The following is a 20,427-nucleotide window of genomic DNA, read 5'->3' as shown; positions in this document are numbered from 1 at the left end:
AGAAAAATGGATTCGTGACTTTATACAGGATTACACAGAAAGAATGTATTTAATTATTCAAAAATACGAATTGATAAAAAATGGGGACGTTTTGGATGAGAGCTTGGAGGAAATTAACCAGTGCAATCAGGACTTGGAAAATGGAATGGAGGAGATACAAACAAAAGTGGATAAATATGAAGATATGATCGTGAATAAACAAGTTGAGGTAAAGAAGTTTTCTTTAAATAGTTTGGATGAAATGCCTGAATTTGTGCTACAGGAGGCTGTCTCCCGAACCGAAAAAACTCACAGGGTTAATGCTTTCCAAGAGTTCTCTTTTTGGACTGATGGAATATATGGCAGTAATTTGTGGATTCTTGGACATAAGGAACTACTAGGAAATATTGTGACTGACTTTTCAAAAGGAGTAATGAAGGAAAGACAGAGATTAATGCATCAAAAAAAATGGCAAGAGACAAAAGTATTATCCTTGAAACAAGGTTTTTTTGAAATATTAACAGACAAAAATATTAGTGTCCCAGAAAGACAACATGTGAGGAAGATCTGGAAGAAATGGGTTGATTATATGTTTTATATCTATCATGAAAGACTAGATATTTGGATCTATACTGGATTTTGACGAGGAAGGACTAAAGTTGAATAGATATTATAATTTTCTGTATTGAAATTTTATAATGTGTTGCACTGAATTTTAAATAGAATATTCTCGAAAGATCTTATGTAAGAAAGACCTGGGGGAAAAATTATATGGTTATAGAAGCTATAAGGGAGATATTCTCTGAATTGGATTGGATTTTTATGCTTTAGCTGGTTTTAAATACTTTAGGATTAATTTGTTCTATTGATTTATATATTTAATTACTGTTAATTGTTAATTTATTTATTTTTTGAAGGATTTTGGTTATGTTAGGAGGAAGTCAGAGCTAGAGAGGGAAAATTGGTATAATAGTTTTGGGGAAAAATTTTCTTAGCATATGTTTGTTTTATTTTTAACTATACCTTGTGCTTCATCCGGGAAGTCAGGGGGGAGGGGGGAGGGTATTAGTGAAGGGAGGGGGGTTGGGGGGAAAGGAGGGGGGTTGTTAAAACTTTTTGAATAAAAAAAAAATAGAAAAACAAAAACAAAAAAAAACAACTGTGTGACTAATTGAACAACTGCAGTGGTTCACTTAACATATGTGGCAAGGAAAGTCATAAAATGGGGCAAACGTATCAAATTTCTCACTTAGCAACATAAATTCTGGCCTCAGCTGTGGTTGTAAGTCGAGGACTACCTGTATTGTATCAAACCCTGGCTATGTTCTTTTAAGTTCTGCAGAGATTAAATTGCGTTGGTCTTAAAACTGTTCAAGTCTCCACACAACCATGTATCTCGATAGGCAGACTCTGGCCAATCATTCTCTCTCCTCTGCCCAGGGGTTTTGTTGCAAGATACAATCAATGATGGGGGAAACGTTTATGTATATTTTTTTTAAGTGACCGCAGATAAACAAATCTTTATTTTGATTTAATTGCATTTTATTTTGCCTTCAAAGGCCTTGGTTATTATCTGCCCTAAGCCACAAAAGCATAGCAAAGAACAAATCCAATAAAAAAATTCATAATGTAATAGTGTTTTATCCCAACTTTCTTACTTTATAAGTAAGGCAAGGCAGTGAGCAACATCACTAGCACTGATGATGTTACCTAGTTTGGGTAAGGAAACGTCTGGAAGAAAACAGGCAAGCTGTTAGAGCACCAAGGGCCCCTAATGCCAAACCTGAGCTACAAATATTCTCCTTTATTTAATAATACTCTTTTCTGCCTCTATTTTCCCCACAAAAACAACCCCTGTATCAATGATGGCTAACCTTTTCCCGACCGAGTGCCCAAAGCACGCGCACCTGAACCCCCAAAATGCAATGCTTGTGCGGCCCCGATGCATGTGCCCTGCCCTCTGCGCGGGCCCCCTGTGCATGCAAGCACGGAGCCCTGCCTGCCTTCTCCACGCATGCGTGTGCACCCCCTTATGCGTGCGCCTCTCATGCATGTGCACATGGCCCCCACATACGTGCCCCCCCCGCATGCGTGGCAGAGGCCTGAAGACCATCTGGCCGGCGGGAGATGCATGGGCAACATAACTGAACTGGGGTGACGGCTTGTGTGCCATCAGAGAGGGCACTGTGTGCGCCATCACGGCCCTATATATTTAAAAGGACATAAACATACAAGCCTTTTTTTTTTTTCATCTTTGTGCGGATAGTTTTTACTTTTCATTATCAACCGATGATCTCTTGTCCCCTTGAACATGCCTTGCAATCTTCCAATTATTATCAGTTAGCAACAAAACACCTTATGCCACCAGACTTGAAATCCTGGGTTTAGAAAATTTAGAACTCCGCCGCCTTTGGCATGACCTGAGTATAATTCATAAAATCATCTGCTACAATGTCCTTCCTGTTGAAGACTATTTCAGCTTCAATCGCAACAATACACGAGCACACAATAGATTTAAACTTAAAGTGAACCGCTCCAATCTTGATTGTAGAAAATATGACTTCTGTAACAGAGTTGTTAATGCCTGGAACGCACTACCTGACTCTATGGTCTCTTCCCAAAATCCCCAAAGCTTTAACCAAAAACTCGCTACTATTGACCTCACTCCATTCCTAAGAGGTCTGTAAGGGGCGTGCATAAGAGCACCAATGTGCCTACCGTTCCTGTCCTAATGTTCCCTTTGATTGTATCCAATTCGTCTGGTTATGTCATGTTTATACTTATATAAACAGTATATATTACTTATATATACAGTATATATTACTGTTGTGTTTGACAAATAAATAAAATAAAAATAAATAAAATAAAAGAAATATTATTTTTTAAATGTACCTGAAATTTAACCGCTGCGGTGAGTTTAGTTTCAAGAAAGAACAAAGAAGTGACTGGAGCCATGCGTGTCTGTAGCTGAATTAATATAACTCGGGCTGCCGAAAGCCCACCCCAATGGAGCAAATCAAGGGGCATCTTGGGAGCAATTGGTCCCGCGTCCAGATGGCCGGGGCAGTCATCCGAATGGACTAAGGAGGAAGAAGGCAGCGGGTTCTGGGTACTATGGCAACAGAGTGCAGTGGCCCCTAAACATTGCTGTTGAAGCAATGCAAGCTAGCTGCCCATCTTCGTCTACAAAAACGCCACCATTTGGCAAGACAAGATGCAACCTTGCACCGGCGGTCAGCAGACAGTAGCGGATCACGGGGAACATTTTCCCCGTGGGAAGGAAGACAGCCATTTCCAGAAGGCAACTGGGTGCAAGACAGGCTGTCTGCAAAATATCCTGCCCTGATATCCAGAGAACAGCTGGGAGGAAACAGGATTTCTTTCACGGATGCACTTCCTATGTTTGGATCTTGCTACAAAAGTCTTCGGAACGGTTTAAAGGCCGATTCCATCTAGCATAAATAACACTTCGATTCAAAATTCACACACATTTTTTTTTCTCTTTTAAAAATCTGAAGTATTTGAAATGTTCTCAGGGCAGGAGGTCTCAGATATCTTCAAACCATACTGGAGGAGTATTTGGGGGATGGATTAGGAAAGCACTGGTCTATTCATAAAGCACATTTAACGGGTTAATGATTAAGTCCAAACTGAATACACTGACTCCTAAAGTATTCCAATGGACTGAATGTGCATGATCTGATCTGATCTGATCTGATATGATATGCTACTAAAAACTATAACCAAGATTTAATACCAAACGTGCTACGTCTTTCACTGGCTTGCTTCAATGTGTTGTGTGAATTGGACCAGAAACGCTTCTCTCTAAAAGACTTCTCTTCTAGAAGAATGCTATAGTTAAAATACTATTTGTTGTTGTTAATATGTGATGTTGGCAAAAATTATGCCCTATAAATAGAAAAAAAGGATGCAAAACCCATGGGTCAATCAATCATCTCTATGCTCACCCACACAATCCTCTCACGCAGATCTCAAAGTTTCTATCCATCCTTGTCTCCGGAAACGTCCCTAGAGGTCCTAACTTACCAAGGTGTGCCGCTTCATGTGTTCTCGCCGGGTGAATTTCTTCCCGCAAATCTCACACGGGTAGGGACGTTCTCCTGTGTGGGATCGCATATGCCTTTTCAGGATGCATTGGTGCATGGCGGAGAAGCTGCAGTAGGGACACTTGAACTTCTTCCGGATGACCGTGAACTCATTTACTGAAAAGAAGCATAAGGCAATGCAGATTACAGCTCTCTACTGAGGTTTTGGGTACGATTTGTAAAAAAATAACAAAGTTGGGATACAAACAAGCAATAAAATAAGTCTATCTGACCATTTTTCAGAGAATGGCTGAACTGTCTCACAAACTGTCTGGGTTTGTCTTCTGGGGTGGGAAATGTTAACTTATCTTGTCATTTTTAAGATAAGATAACTTTATTGTTTGGTTGTTGTTTTTATTGTGACCACACTGGCCCACATTAAAAATACTGTTGCCTGTTCAACATTTTTATTTGTGTTGCTGACCATACTATATTTTGCAAGGAAGAAATTGGAACCGAATCTTAACTGCTTCCCCTTCAAGGAAAGGGCTAACATAAAAAAGTTAAAAAGACCCAACAGCTTTAAGTACTTCAGCATTTCCTCTAGCAATATCTGATCTATAATTGTTTTATAAAATGTGATATCTGTTTATACATGTCTGTTCAAGCATTCTGTGCTAGATGATGATTATAATAGATTATATAATAAGGCATGGAATCATAATTTTAATGAAAGATCATTTTAACAATTCCAATAATTTCTATAGATTTAAAATTATAGGTAATTTAACAAAAAGATTGCTGTACATGTATTGGATATCTATTCCAGCTAGTGGGCATAGGTGTTCAATGGGCAGGTTCAGCTAATGGTAAGAAATGGGTAATGGAAATGGGTATTTTAAATAGCAGTTGCAATAGTACTTAAGACTGATATACCGCTTTTCAGACTTACAAACTGTAAGCAGTTTACAGAGTCAGCATCTTGCCCGCATCAATTTTGGTCCTCATTTTACCCACCTCAGAAGGATGGAAGGCTGAGTCAACCTTGAGCCTGGTGAGATTTGAACTGCCGAATTGCAGGCAGCCGGCAGGCAGCGGAAGTAGCCAGCAGTACTGCAGTCTAACCACTGTGCCACGACAGCTCATCAATTTTTGTTCCTTTATGGAATCACACTAACTGTCTTTCAAATGCAAGTTATTTATTTCAATAGAAATATCCCTAGCTGTGGCGTTCTTGACGCTGAACTTACCAGTAGTTGTTTGCCTGCAGACATTTTATTATCCAGCTAGGTTACATTATCAGTGGTGAGGTTAGCTGCAAGTAGCTTATACTGCCAATTTGGTAAGGGTGCAGTTTTCCCCTTGGTGGTTCCTGGATTAGAGTATTATCTTCTGCCTGATTTATTTCTTGTTATTGTTTTGAAGTTTCATTGTTTTTTTCCCCCAAGTGCTTGCATTATTTCTAAGCATTTTCTAAGTTTTTGTATTATTTTCTGGAAATGAGCAGGAAGATAATGGAAATAGTACGTACTTTTACATTGCAAAGAAATTTATTTATTCTGTCTGTTTTAGAATCCGGAATGACTCTCAGAGGTTTACATCTTAAAATAAATTTAGAACGGCCCTTCGAGGAACAGTGTTAAGCAATAAAATTGATTTAAAAAACAACCAACATGACAAAGTGATCAATTGGGCAATGTAATATTAAACTTCAAATGCCTCAAGGAAAAGATCTGTCTTAAGGAATGATTTATGGGTTAGAGACACAGGGACTATCAAGAGAAGACCATTGTGTTAAGCGCTGGCTACCCCTGGAAAACTTTAACTGCCCCCACAGTTCTCACTTGTACATATAATCCGCAACTTACGACCACAATTGACTCCAAATTTCTGTGGCTAAGCAAGACAACTATTAAACGAGTTTTGCCCCATTTTGAGACTTTGCTTGCCACAGTTGCTAAGTGACCCCTTATTTATTTATTTATTTATTTATTTATTTATTCATTCATTCATTCATTCACATTTTTATACCGCCCTTCTCCAAAGACTCAGGGCGGTGTACAGCAAGTAAAACGACAATAATCCAAAAACAATTTAAAATACCATAACAAAATTAAAAATCTAATTAAACTGCTGTATACTTAAAAATATTAGATAAAAATTACGAAAGATAAAAACCCCTGTTAAGAAGAAACCCGCTAAAATCCCCAAATATTAAAATCAATCAATCAGGCCAGCCCCGCTTGGTGAAAAAAGAAAGTCTTGAGCTCGCGTTTAAAGGTCCGAAGATCAGGGAGAAGACGGAGTCCCACCGGCAGCTCGTTCCACAGAGCCGCCCCCCCCACAGAGAACGCCCTTCCCCTGGGGGCCGCCAGCCAACATTGGTTGCCCGACGGCACCCTAAGGAGGCCTTCCCTGTGAGAGCGCACTGGACGCACCGGACAATGGGAGGGAACTGGCGGCAGCAGGCAGTCCCGTAAATATCCAGGTCCGATGCCATGGAGCGCTTTAAAGGTGATGACCAACACCTTGAAGCGCACCCGGAAGACCACCGGCAACCAGTGCAGCCCGCGCAGGAGAGGTGTTACATGTACTCGTAGCTCCCTCAATCTCCCGCGCGGCCGCATTCTGTACCAGTTGGAGCCTCCACATGCTCTTCAAGGGGAGCCCCATGTAGAGAGCATTGCAGTAATCCAGGAGGGAAGTGACGAGGGCATGAGTGACTGTGCATAACGAGTCCCGGTCCAGGAAAGGGCGCAATTGGCTAATCAGGCGGACCTGATAAAAAGCTCCCCTGGCGATGGCCGTCAAATGGTCTTCTAAAGACAGCCGTGCATCCAGGAGAACGCCTAAATTGCGCCCCGATTCCCTGGGGGCCAACGATTCGTTCCCCACAGTCAGCGATGCAGTAAGCTGACTGTGCCGGGACGCCGGCATCCACAGCCAGTCCGTCTTGGATGGGTTGAGTCGGACCCGAACGGCTTCAAGACACCCCTTGAAGAAGACCCCTTCCAGCTGTTAAGTTAGTAACGTGGTTGTTAAGTGAATCTGGCTTCCCCATTGACTTTGCTTGTGAGATTTGCTTGTGAGATTAGAAAGAGAGCACCTGTTGAAGGTACCCTGTAGGTGGTGGCAGGGGTGAAATGCTCCCGGTTCAGACCGGATCGGCAGATCCGGTAGCGATGGCAGTGGATGGTTCAGAGAACCAGTAGCAAAAATCCCTCCCCTCCCACCCCCATGCCCACCCAATTCCCGGTCGCCCGCTTCCCTGTTTACGACTTCTTTTAAAAAATGCTTTTAAAAGGTACAAAAAAAAAAGGTTCTGATGATCACAGCTGAGCTGGCCAGCAGGAGGCACGTACGCATGCGGAGTGGAACTGGGCTGAGGCAACAGCTGGCATGCCCACAGAGAGGGCTCTGTGTGCCAATTGTGGCATGCGTGCCATAGGTTCGCCAACACGGTTCTAGGACTTCTTTGTGCATAAACTGCACAGCAATGGGGGCGAGCCACATCTTAAATGTACATACAGGTTTCGTGTTGACATATAACAGGTAAGCCTTGCCAACCTAGGAGTTAGGAACTTCATTTGGGACTGTGAACAACCTCCTATATAGAAGTTGGCTTGATTCCAGACCTTCTATCTATCTGATTAACTGAGATGCTCTATCTCATTTCAGCAGGGAAAATGGTTTAAAATTGCCTGCTCTTAAATGAGCGCCTGTCTCCTTACTTCTGAAAAACGTGCTTCTGTTTTGAATGACAATATTATAGCTAAGCAGGCATCCTTTCACTCTTGGGGCGTTCTAGGTACAGACCCAGTAGCCCAAGAAGGAAAAACAGGGGTCATCTAGAACAGGGGTCTCCAACCTTGGCAACTTTAAGACTTGTGGACTTCAACTCCCAGCTGGCTGAGGAATTCTGGGAGTTGAAGTCCACAAGTCTTAAAGTTGCCAAGGTTGGAGACCCCGATCTAGAATATACAATGCAAGGACTGTAATAGCCACTATGCAGAACCGGCAGGCAGAAGATTGGCAGAGCCCTCCAAATTCTTGTCAGAAGACATGATGAAAACACAATCTGACAACCCATGGGCTATTCTCAACCACAGTCCAACCACATGGACTGTTCTCAATCACAGTTTAGCATCTTAGATTGAGCCAAATCCAAAAATACTAGGGAGTTTCTGGACATTGGGCATTCAGACAAACCAGCCATCAATTGTCACACAGAGACAAACCACATTTACACACCATTAAAAAGAGGTAGTACCAAACCCAGGAAGGAAACAAAAAGATTACAACAGATCCTCTCCACAGAAGCCAAAATTAGATAAGCAGGGCTCAACATCAAACAAACAATCAGGCAGAAAACAATTCTTTCAACAAGGAACCACCAAGAAAGAAATTACAACCCCACCAAAACTACCAAAGCAAACTACTGCATGTAAACAGGCAGTTAACCTCACACGGACTGATACTGATAATGTTATCTACTTGGATAATGAAACATCTGCTAGCAAACTATCAGGTTTAGAGAGAACCAATAGCCCCACATGTATTAATCTTTAAGGGTCCTAAGGCTTTTATCTAAATTAATGGCTATTACAATTGTCTATGTTCATTTTCTTCTATGACTACATCACATATTTAATATTTGATAACAGTTAGTGACAGCATTCAATTGCCTTAGAAAGAAAATCCAGCAGATGAAACTCTTGATTAGCATATTGACACTATAGGTCCGTGATGGCAAACCTATGGCATGCGTACCACAGGGGGCACGCAGTGCGCTCTCTGTGGGCACACGAGCCGTTGCCCGAGTTCAACTTTGCCACCCATGCATGCGTGCCTCCTGCCAGCCAGCTGGTTGTCGGGTCTCTGTCACGCATGTGTGGGATGCATTCGGGGGGAGCCGCACACGCATACACGGGTGGCCCTGCGCACATGCACAGGGAGGTTGGGGCGTGTGCGCTTTGGGCAATTGGTTCAGAAAAGGTTAGCCATCACTGCTATAGGTAATGAAAAAGAAAACAAGACTGAAGAAAACAATTGTATAGCCAATAATACAGAAAGCATGGATTTTTGTTCTAATTCCTCATTTTAAAATCCTAATGAAATGTGGACTTCTGTAATCAAAGAATTATCCAAATATGTATTTGAGACTAGAAGCAAAGAAATGAATGGGAGTAATAAATCCACTTTCATACAAAAAAGCAATTATACCTCTATTGCCCAATCATCTCTTTTTAGAAAAAAACAGACTATTGACTCATTTGTATGGAATTCCAAGTAGCTACTGATGACATATGCCAACTTCAAACATATCAGATTGTTAAAGATGAAGGACAAAGATTAAGAGGAAAGGAATAATATTTGAGACTGAATAATCAGGTAAGAGAAAATAGTAGCTATGGCAGTGCGTCTCAGAATGATTTCACTCTTCCCGATCAATAATCTAATCTAATCCTTATCTCATCATTTTTACAGGAGCTCAAGGCATCTTTCGCTAGGATTCCCTTTCTTTTTATTCCCACAACAATTACCCTATGATATAAATTAGGTTGAATGTTTGTTTGTTTAATTTGCATCCTGTCTTGATTATTTTTACAACCAACTCAAGGTGGAAAACATATCCAGCACATCTTCCTCCCACAAAGAAGAACGGGTCAAATTATTCTCCAAAGCAGGACAAAAAACAATGGCTGGAAATTAATCAAAGAGAGAAGCAACCTGGAATTAAGGAGAAACTTCCTAACAGTGAGGACAATTAAGGAGTGGAACTGCTGGCCACCAGAAGTTGTGGGAGTTCCATCACTGGAAGTTTTTAAGAAGAGACTGGACAACCATTTGTCTGGAATGGTAGAGGGTTTCCTGACTGAGCAGGGGGTTGGACTAGAACAGTGATCCCCAACTTTTGAGGCTTGGCGGCCTGGCTGGGGCGGAGAGGGAGTGGAAGTGGGTTGCATGACTTGGGAAAGCAGCAGGCCAGCATGAATAGAATAGAATAGAATAGAATAGAATAGAATAGAATAGAATAGAATAGAATAGAATAGAATTCTTTATTTGCCAAGTGTGATTGGACACACAAGGAATTTGTCTTGGTGCATATGCTCTCGGTGTACATAAAAAGAAAAGATACCTTCATCTAGGTACAACACTTACAACACTTAATGATGGTCATAGGGTACAATTTAACACTTAATGATACAACACTTAATGATAAGCATAGGGTACAAATAAGCAATCAGGAAACAATCAATATCAATATAAATCATAAGGATTACCAGCAACAAAGTTACAGTCCTACAGTTGTAAGTGGGAGGAGATGGGTGATGGGAAGGATGAGAAGATTAATAGTAGTGCAGACTTAGTGACTAGTTTGACAGTGTTGAGGAAATTATTTGTTTAGCAGAGTGATGGCCTTCGGGAAAAAACTGTTCTTGTGTCTAGTTGTTCTGGTGTGCAGTGCTCTATAGCGTCGTTTTGAAGGTAGGAGTTGAAACAGTTTATGTCCAGGATGCGAGGGGGTCTGTAGATATTTTCACACACGTGCACTGGCTCACTACTCGTGCAAGTTGAGCTGCGCACATGCACGCTCCAGCCAGCCACTGGCACGGCCCAATTCTAAACAGGCCCGGCAGTGGGCCATGGCCCAGAGGTTGGGGACCGCTGGGTTTAGAAGGCCTCCAAGACCCCCCTTCCAACTCTTGTTATTCCATTATTCTTTGTCCAGATGACCTCTGGAAGTGCTTGGAATTGGCTCACAGCTTGTAAGAATTACCTTGTCAATGAACAAACTTGCAAGGCTTGCACACTCCTTGAAGTAAGAAGCCTCGCTGGCATAATCGGCTTCCACTGAACTGGAAACCAAGTGGAGACAACCTGCTGAGAGCGTTTTGCATAAACCCAGCCTTTGGGGAATTCAATTTAGTGGGACATGCATGGGAGCCTGTCACAGGGAGCCATTAGCTTCTGGCCTCAGCAAGTGATCTGCTGTCTCCTTCTTAGCCTAAAACCCCCCCAGAGTATCCAGTCTAATCTGCTGATCTCTGCCAGTCTCGCTGCGCTTTCTTCTTTCCCCACCCACGGTTTGCCAAAGAGCACAATAAATTATTTAGCAGTCGCCAGACTGTAAAATTGTAGGCTAGATGCGTTAATTGGAAGGAGACTTGGGGGGGGGGAATATTTGTTTGCACACTGATGGCAAACATTTTGTTACCGGTAGTCCATAAAACAGGGCAACAGGGCAAAAGATTTGCTATTTATGATTTGCTAGATCGTAAGGTTGAGAATAATTTCTACCAACATAAGATACCACAGGAGGAAAAGTTTGCTTGGTTCCTACCCCCGCCCCCCCGCCCCCAGTTCAACTCAGTACACTTCAGGGGTGAAATGCTCCCAGTTCGGACCGGGTCACCCGATCCGGTAGCGATGGCGGCGGGTGGTTCAGAGAACCAGTAGCAAAAATCCCTGCCCCCCCCTCCATGCCCAGCTGAGCCACGCGATCATCAGTGGTTTATTTTTTTACTTTTAAAAGCATTTTTTTGGCAGAAGAAAACTTCTTCAACCGGAGCTTGTAGAAAAAATGCTTTTAAAAGTAAAAAAAAAAAGTTGGCCACACCCACCCAATCACATTAACTCCCCACACCAAGCCACGCCCACAGAACCGGTAGTAACAAATTTTACATTTCACAACTGGGTTAGAGCTTATATTAGGCATATACATAAAAAACATGCTAGGGCTATTTTCAGGGAAACAGGGTATCTGAAAACTATCTTAATCAAGAAACATAAAAGACATGTTTTAAATTATTCTACTAATACTTGGTCCCTGAAACTCTTTTTGCTTAGCTGTTTCTCCTATGCCTCTGCTTCCGTACACAACCAAATAACATTTAAATATGTTTCAAGATACCTTATTTCAAGAGGCTGTTAATGATTTCTGGAAATAACTAGTTAACTTTTTTGGGATATTAAGAACTTTCAGAAAGGCAAGTTTCATCACACCAGGTGAGTTTCCTCCAATCCTTGCTGAAAAAGATTTAATGCAAGTCTTAATTGCATAGTTAAAATTATTTTTGTTTTGGAATAAACTGCAAAAAGGTTTATTAGTTCATTGATTTTGGAAAGTTATAAACAAATTAAAGCGTCAGGTAGAGTTGAAATGACTTTGAAATTAATTGCAAGAATTTTTCCTGTAGGTTTTTTCTAAATTTTATACAAAAATATGAATAATTTGTAATTAATTGCAAGAACCCTTCCAGTGGGAAGATGTTGATTAGAGAAAAACATAAGGTATTTAGAAAGTTGAACTGTAGTACCGGAGTTACTACAGTTACTGAAATAATATTTTTTTATGAAGTAGAAAATAACTTCTTTGTATCTTTTTTATTATTTATTTTCTCTTTTTTCACTTTTAATTTTGCTTTTTATATTTTTCTTAGTTTGTATTAGTCTTTATCTATCTGTAAACTCGATAGGTGAATGAAACTGATTATCTGCAATTGACTACAAAACAGGCAAAACATGAAAGGGACTAAGTCTCAGGAAGTGGTCTCCACTTCTGCGTCTTCCAAACGGTTGGTAGGAAAGAAATAGAGTTATGCATAAAAAGGTAAAGGTAAAGGTTCCCCTCGCACATACGTGCTAGTCGTTCCCAGCTCTAGGGGGCGGTACTCATCTCCGTTTCAAAGCCGAATAGCCAGCGCTGTCCGAAGACGTCTCCGTGGTCATGTGGCCGGCATGATTCAACACCAAAGGCGCATGGAACGCTGTTACCTTCCCACCAGAGGTGGTCCCTATTTTTTCTACTTGCATTTTTACGTGCTTTCGAAACTGCTAGGTTGGCAGAAGCTGGGACAAGTAACGAGAGCTCACTCCGTTACACGGCAGCACTAGGGATTCGAACCGCTGAGCTGCCGACCTTTCGATCGACAAGCTCAGCGTCCTAGCCTCCGAGTCCCTTCCTAGAGTTATGCATACCACACCTCAAATATTGCTTTCTTCTGCGTCTTGATAAAGTCTTCCACCCATTGTTGACTCTTGGTAACACCATGGACACATCCATGTAGTTATCTTGCCTTTTAAGATCCCCCCCACCTCTAGCATATTCTAGTGGTTATCCCTTTCAACCAGGTCTGACCTAGTTTTAGTCTTTTATGTTTCCAGCCAATGATGGTTAGATGCAGACAGTCCTGCTTCTACGGGTTTGAAAAAAATTCCTGTCCAAGCACGCCGAAGCCCAGCAAGACTAACTTATCAGACCTAAACCCCCGAGTCTAGAGTTAAAGCATTCCCTCATTGCATTAACTGCAAAGATTTATTTCTTTACACTTTATAGAATTACTTGTACTTACTAATCCCTTCTCTCGGGATGAAACAATCAAACCTTTACAAAAACATACTATGAAAAGAGAGAAATTACTTCAAGTGACACCCATTCTTGCACAAAAGTCCTTTTCCAAACAAACTTGTGGGTAGATAAGGAAAAAAGAAGAAAAGAACACCAGCAGTTTGTGTGACACAGACAACACAATTTCCTCACTAGTACAATTACTACCAGAGAAAGCACCCAATCTACCATGATAAACCACTATTCAAATGTCTTCCCCATGAATGAATTCATGTTTTAAAAAGCTGCCTAGAATTATCCAAGCACCTCTTTAGTGACCCTTGGCCGATACAAAGCCTCCTTCACAATGTGTTTTTCATTCCCTTTTCAGCCGGGAGCTTAACTCTGTGACTTAAGTGTTAAAGTATTGACCTTGCCTTGAAGCAGATGATATTCCATTTGACCTGGAAGCCAGGCCTTTAATTCTACAAATCACACTTACACAGAATTGTTTTGTGGATGGGCCTGCAAGCACATTGACTTGGCAGTTTTGAAGGGAGTTGCGTTTCATAAGATAGGTGAGGACCTGAGGTATCTAATTACTTTTCGGAAATCAGCATTTTTTCTCACAATAGCATCCAGTTATCTTATTATGTATCTTCTTGGCTTGCGTTTACAAGATCTCCACCTATTTTTGCAAAAAGAATAAAGGGCAGCACAATTCAGAGCTTGCCTTTGTGTTCTTGTATGGGTGGGAATTACGTCAAACAAGTTAAATGCAATGTTGCTTTGATTTTCAGTACATGAGAACAAGTTTGTAACTGAACCAACGTGGAGAAATGATAAATATGAAAAAAAACTATCCACTTAAAAAACCATCAACTTAAAAAAAAAAGAATTTTTGACAGCATTTCTTGGGATTAAACATTAGGGTGAACAATAATCATTTCTACGTTTTGGCCTGCCCAACATTTTCCAATAGCTTCAAAATCACTATAGATAAAATTGTCAAATGGGTGAAGAAACTGGATTTCAGAAAAGTAGATGTTGGCCTAAGGCTAGGAAACAAAACTTTTAACACTAAATATTACAATCATCGGCTGCTTTCAGGACCTACTGGATTCCTACTCCCACCCCTGACATTTCATTAGTGTGAGTCTGTTGCTACAAATACAACTCTCACTAACGACAAAAATGCTTACGATTCATCTTCATAAACACTGACGATACCACCCTTAGAATGATTTAATCACTAAAGTTATTTTGCTGCATCTATAGAGCTAGTCTGGTGTAGTGATTAAGGTGCTGGCCTAGAAATCCGGGGACTGCACGAAAGCCAACTGGGTGACCTCTCAGCTCAACCCACTACATAGGGTGCTGGTTGTGGGGAAAATAGGAGGAGGAAGGAATATTATGTATGTCCGCCACCTAGAGCTACTTATAAAGTAAAAAAGGTGGGATAAAAATCTGTAGGAGATGAGCAGGATGACCTGGAGGGGGGAGTTAAACCCCTCATCAGTTTGAAATCATTGTGCAGCAACAAGAGACCGAAGTCTCCCCCCTCCCCCCCAGTGAATTCCATTCAACCTTATCTAGGGCCAATTTACCTTGACCATTATTAGATGAGATTCTTGTTACAGGTGGCAAGCGCTTTGAACTCAATTCCTGTTCCTGGTTAAGGGTGTGGTGGTGCAGTGGTTAAAGAGCAGTATTGCAGTCTAACTCTGCATCCATGCATTGAGTCCATCGATCCTGACCAGCTCAATGTTGACTCAGTCTTCCATCCTTCCGAGATTGGTAAAATGAGGACCCAGATTGTTGGGGGCAATAGGTAAACTGCTTAGAGAGGGCTGTAAAACACTATGAAGCGGTATATAAATCTAAGTGCTATTGCTATTATTTGTGCCCTGACAAAATCTAATAAAAATAATAAAAAATAATTTATAAAATTATTAAAATTATAAAAATTATAAAATTATAAAAATAAAAATAAAAAATAATTGCTACCAACTTGCCTTCCATTGAGGACCTGTATACTGCACGAATCAAGAAGAGAGCCGTGAAAATATTTGCAGATCCCTCGCATCCTGGACATAAACTGTTTCAACTCCTACTATGGATATATCATTGGTTCAGGTTTTCTTAGGCCTCACAGCCGGGAGAACTTGACTTGACCTTTTTCGGTGCTACATGACAGACATGATTTATAGTACCCATAGTTTTGATTTCCCTGAGTTAGGTTTCTATTCCGCTGAACTTTCCCTGCTTTCCCTGAGTTAGGTTTCTATTCAGGTAAAATGTATGATTTCCTGAAAACCACGTGGTATTTTGCTAATACGTATACTCTAAACGCTCGCTGATTGGTATTGATAACTTTCTATATGCTAATTCCCTCCTTGCTGTAGTTACCCCTCCCTGCTAAAACTGCATAATAAAAGAGACTGTTGCGATCGAAGGGGGATTCTTCTTTTTTAACAACCCCTTTCTTCGTGCTCTCTCATCTTGAAAAACTTCTGGTGTGGTGTCTTTTATTTGACTTCTTTCGTCCTTGCGAGGACCTCCTAAATTGTCTTGGCGAGGGCTGAGACTCGTTCCTGCGGGAACCCAGGACAACATCAACAGGGAACCTAGGACAACAAATACGTGTTGCAGACCAGCAGCAACATCCTACCCTCAAAACGACGCTATAGAACACTGCACACCAGAACAACTAGACACAAGAACAGTTTTTTCCCGAAGGCCATCACTCTGCTAAACAAATAATTCCCTCAACACTGTCAGACTATTTACTGAATCTGCACTACTATTAATCGTTTCATAGTTCCCATCACCAATCTCTTTCCACTTATGACTGTATGACTATAACTTGTTGCTGGCAATCCTTATGATTTATATTGATATATTGATCATCAATTGTGTTGTAAATGTTGTACCTTGATGAACGTATCTTTTCTTTTATGTACACTGAGAGCATATGCACCAAGACAAATTCCTTGTGTGTCCAATCACACTTGGCCAATAAAATTCTATTCTATTCTATTCTACAGTCTTCTAACTTCTTCCACTATTCATATGATACAGAATGATGGTTATGGGTAGCTTTTCTAGCCCCAAAGAACAAGTAGTGCTTTTAATTATAAACAAATAAGTTATGTGGGTTATTATCTCTTTTATAGGATATCCTGTAGATGTTTCTAAATCAGGCTTGTATTATGCAATCACCCTACCACATTCACAGAAAATCTATTACAAATGAAGAATCTACAGAACTACACAAAGTCTTTTTTAAAAAAACTGTTAAACAAGGAGCCCTTGATTGGATATCCTCATGTAGGTGGATGGACTACTTCCTTTCTAACTTATTTTAAAAGGCCAGCAGAATTTTGTAGGCCTACATCAGCAGACACAGAATGTACGCACATAACCATGAGGCCTGGGGAAGAAAAATATATTTTACAATAAATGCAGCAAGATATAATGTTCCAATGAATATAAAATATGGATAATGTATTTTTACTTTGTTGAAGAATAAATGCAGATGTACTTCTAACTAGTATACTGTTACTAAGGCAGAACTACACTTGGATTGTTGATATCATACAGCGTTAAAATGAAATGTATTATAATTTAAACCAACTGTAAAAATATAGTAAAAAAATACTTTAAATCAGGGGTCTCCAACCTTGGTCCCTTTAAGACTTGTGGACTTCAACTCCCAGAATCCCTCAGCCAGCAAAGCTGGCTGAGGAACTCTGGGAGTTGAAGTCCACAAGTCTTAAAGGGATCAAAGTTGGAGACCCCTGCTTTAAATGTTTTCTCTAAAAAATTTTCATATCAAATCTTAAAAAAATTAAAACTTTCACGTTTAAGATTTATGCATCTTGGTCATAGAATTTAGAAATGGCAAGAGTAAACAATTCCTTTCTGTACCTGATGTTAATCAGGATTTACTTTATATTAAAAAGATTTATACCGTAGTACCAGCAAATCTGAATAGAGATAGCCCTCAACTTACGACCACAACAGGAACCAGAATTTCCTTTGTTAAGTAAGGCAGTTGTAAACGGAGGTATATGACCCTTTTTATCACAGTTGTTAAGCAAATCAGTCACAGCAGTGAATCATGCAGTTGTTAAGTGAATATGGCTCCCCCCCCCCGATTTTGCTAGTCAGATGCTAGCTGGGAAGGTTATAAATGGTGATCACATGACCCTAGTTGCGAGGTGCCCAAATTTTGATCATTTGAACAGCTGGGTTGCTGCAACAGTTGTGAGTGCGATGACCAGTTGCAGCTCACTTTTTTCTGTGCCATTGTAATGGTAGTAAATGAATGGTTGTTAAATGGAGAACTACATTTAACATTCCCGAGTTGAGGAGTTAGGTGTTCAAGGTCTGAAGAGCTGAATTTCATGCCACCCCCCCAGCTTTCTTATTTAATATCGCATTCCTGAGTTTGATCAATATTTTGTAGACATTCTTTAGATGGCTGTGTAGAAATTAGATAGCAACCTTTCTTATGAGCAATCAGGTTTTTCCAGGTACCAAAGAAAGCCCTACCCACAAAAAAAAGACATTTGCTGGAATGTACAGATATAAGATGCCGATTTAAGTCTGTTTCGTCTCGAAATAATTTGAGGCAGTGAGGGCACTGCATCTTCTTCCAATTGAAATGGGTTGGTTTTTTTTCATGCTGATCCATGTTTAACTTTAGGTGTGAAGCTTGCGGGACACTTTGAACACTGGAAGCGGGAAAGCTGACAAGGAGACATGTGCTCAGAAGAACCAGTCAGTTTTGGCCTAGAATAGTCAGTGGTATCAAGAGGGCTAATCATAGGGAATGTATGTTCTTGGAGATTTTCCTTTAGTATTGTCAAACATTTAAATTTTTTCCTGCAAGAAGTATAGCACAGTGTCCTGGGTCCTGGAAAATCCAAAAACAAATCTTCATGGTCCAAGTCCATGTCTTCAAATTGTTCAGTATTCATATCTAAAATAGGAATGAATACATTATATTTTAGTTTTTATACTTAGAATCATACATGACTGACCTTTGTTCTTTTCATTTACCTGTGTGAAAGCCACCTAAAGGCCACAATGCTAGAAATCTATCATGAGTGATCTGAAATAGAAAAGCACGATTAAATTCATGAACAGTCAGAAAGTACTTGTATTTGGTTTGATTCTTTCATATCCTGCAGCACCAAAGATACAAATAATATCTATTTCACAAATAGTTTGGTACTGAACCTGGCTGTAATTTCATAAATATTAATAAATCTTCTCCACAATATTATTTTTATTGCAAAAAGCTAAGCAACCTTTTCCTAGCCATCCAAATTCCAAGAATGAGTCATTGAACATCTATAATTTTGCTCAATTTTATCATTCTTAAAATCATCTTTGTTCCAAGTGAATCAGACCCTTCTTTAGATATTACATTTAATATTTGGACAGAGAGCTGACTGTAGTTTCATATCAATGCATCTTTTTAGGCTATGAGAAAACAAGTAAAAAATTTCCCTATTAAACAATAGTAGTATAGCAACATTTGTCTTAATTACTTCATTATAAATTTTGATTAACTAAAACATCTATTGATTTATATACATTTACATCCCATAATTTGTCAAAAGGGGTTTAAAGTGCTGCCTTGGTTCTCTGGCCACTAGAGCATTAGTTCTTGAACTAGCTTAGTTTAGGAGATAAAGGGTGACATTTAGCCCATAGATTTTTGGTCATGCAATGTAATTTTCCCTTCCCTCCGATAATCCCACCGTTTCCTCAAAATTTTGCTCTGGAGGAATGGAGTTGGTCATCTACAGAGCATCTTCTGAGGGCAACTAACTGACTACAATAGAAGAAAAAAACTTAAAGATCCCAGTTCTGCGTGGACACAAATATTTTCAGCTTCAAACAACCAACAAAGACTCCATGGAATGAAGTGCTCAAGAGCTCCCAGGATGCTCCCTAGCTTCGAAGAGATTTGGAACACTTTCTCCAATGTATTGATTCTATTTATAGAAGACTCAGCTGGTGAGAGGGGAAAGTGAAACTCCCTCAGGCCTTCTCACTTGCTGCTTTTAGAGAATATCAGTGAATTTCTTAGAAAACTGCTTTAGTCAACCTTGTACGAAACTATTACTATACTGTTCCTGGACTGAAAAAAAATTCCCCAAATTTGAATAATTAATTTTGAAATTTCCAAACAAAAGCTTATGCCTGTTTTATAACTTTGGAGGGAGGCTCTGACAATAATCTCATTTAAAAGAATAGTTTATATTTACAAATTATTCACGGTAGTATATATCTCATGTGAAAGATCGTTTTTTACAGGAATAGCAGATATTAAGTCAAGACAGTAAACACTGAAATGCTATGAAACTTTTAGCTAAAAATTAAATGTAAGTCTTTTAACTTACATTTTACAGAATTTTAAATTACATTTTACAGTTATCAAACAGTACTCTTCTCATGCCTTTGTGTTTAGAATAATAGCAACCCTAAAATAATTCCGTATCTTCATCATATATTTACCTAAACAACGGTTAGTGCTTTATGATATCTCTGGTTTAAGGCTGGCTTCCAAATGTATCTGAATCTGTCCAATAAAAATCTAACCTGTATTTCTAAGCAATAAACATGTTTTCATGCTTATAGTTTCATTAAGTCCACAATCCATGGACTTTAATTAGGCTTATTTCCAGAAAAGTAAATACAGAATAACTGTCTAACTGGACTACATATCCTGTTTCCCCAAAAATAAGACATCCCCTAATAATAAGCCCAATCGGGCATGCGCTAAAATTAGCTTCCCCCGAAAAGAAGCACTCCCTGAAAGTATTTAAACACAGAGCTAAAAATCAGGTAAGATGGCAAGGGGAGCCCCATCTTGCTCCACGCGCCCCAAAATAATAAGACCTCCCTGAAAATAAGGCCATATATGTTAATATATGACAGGGTCTTATTTTCGGGGAAACACGGTATTCAATGCAGACCCACTAATGTTTCAGGTGGAAGGCATAAATCACCATGTGTCTATGCATTACAAAGATAGTCTTAGCCTTTACAAGA

At 39.9% G+C, this 20,427-nt stretch overlaps 1 protein-coding gene across 3 annotated transcripts in view; it reads right to left on the bottom strand.

Moving 5' to 3' along the window:
* The window catches only part of ZBTB46 (zinc finger and BTB domain containing 46), a 65,634-nt gene that overhangs the window by 6,586 nt on the left and 38,621 nt on the right, over positions 1-20,427 (bottom strand). For 2 of the 3 annotated variants that reach the window (XR_009154552.1, XM_058178032.1), the window contains exon 4: positions 4,027-4,202. Coding sequence is in view for 2 of the 3 variants with exons in the window: in XM_058178032.1 (XP_058034015.1) it covers positions 4,027-4,202 (176 nt within the window). In the remaining variant the exon portion in view is untranslated. Of the gene's footprint in view, positions 1-4,026; positions 4,203-17,905; positions 18,344-20,427 lie in introns of those variants that run through there. The other variant, XM_058178033.1, reaches the window with a different exon arrangement.

Source organism: Ahaetulla prasina, chromosome 3, assembly GCF_028640845.1.
Source record: "Ahaetulla prasina isolate Xishuangbanna chromosome 3, ASM2864084v1, whole genome shotgun sequence".
Taxonomy (NCBI): Eukaryota; Metazoa; Chordata; class Lepidosauria; order Squamata; family Colubridae; genus Ahaetulla; species Ahaetulla prasina.
The sequence above is the reverse complement of the archived record's forward strand: the minus strand, read 5'-3'. Positions and strand labels throughout refer to the sequence as shown.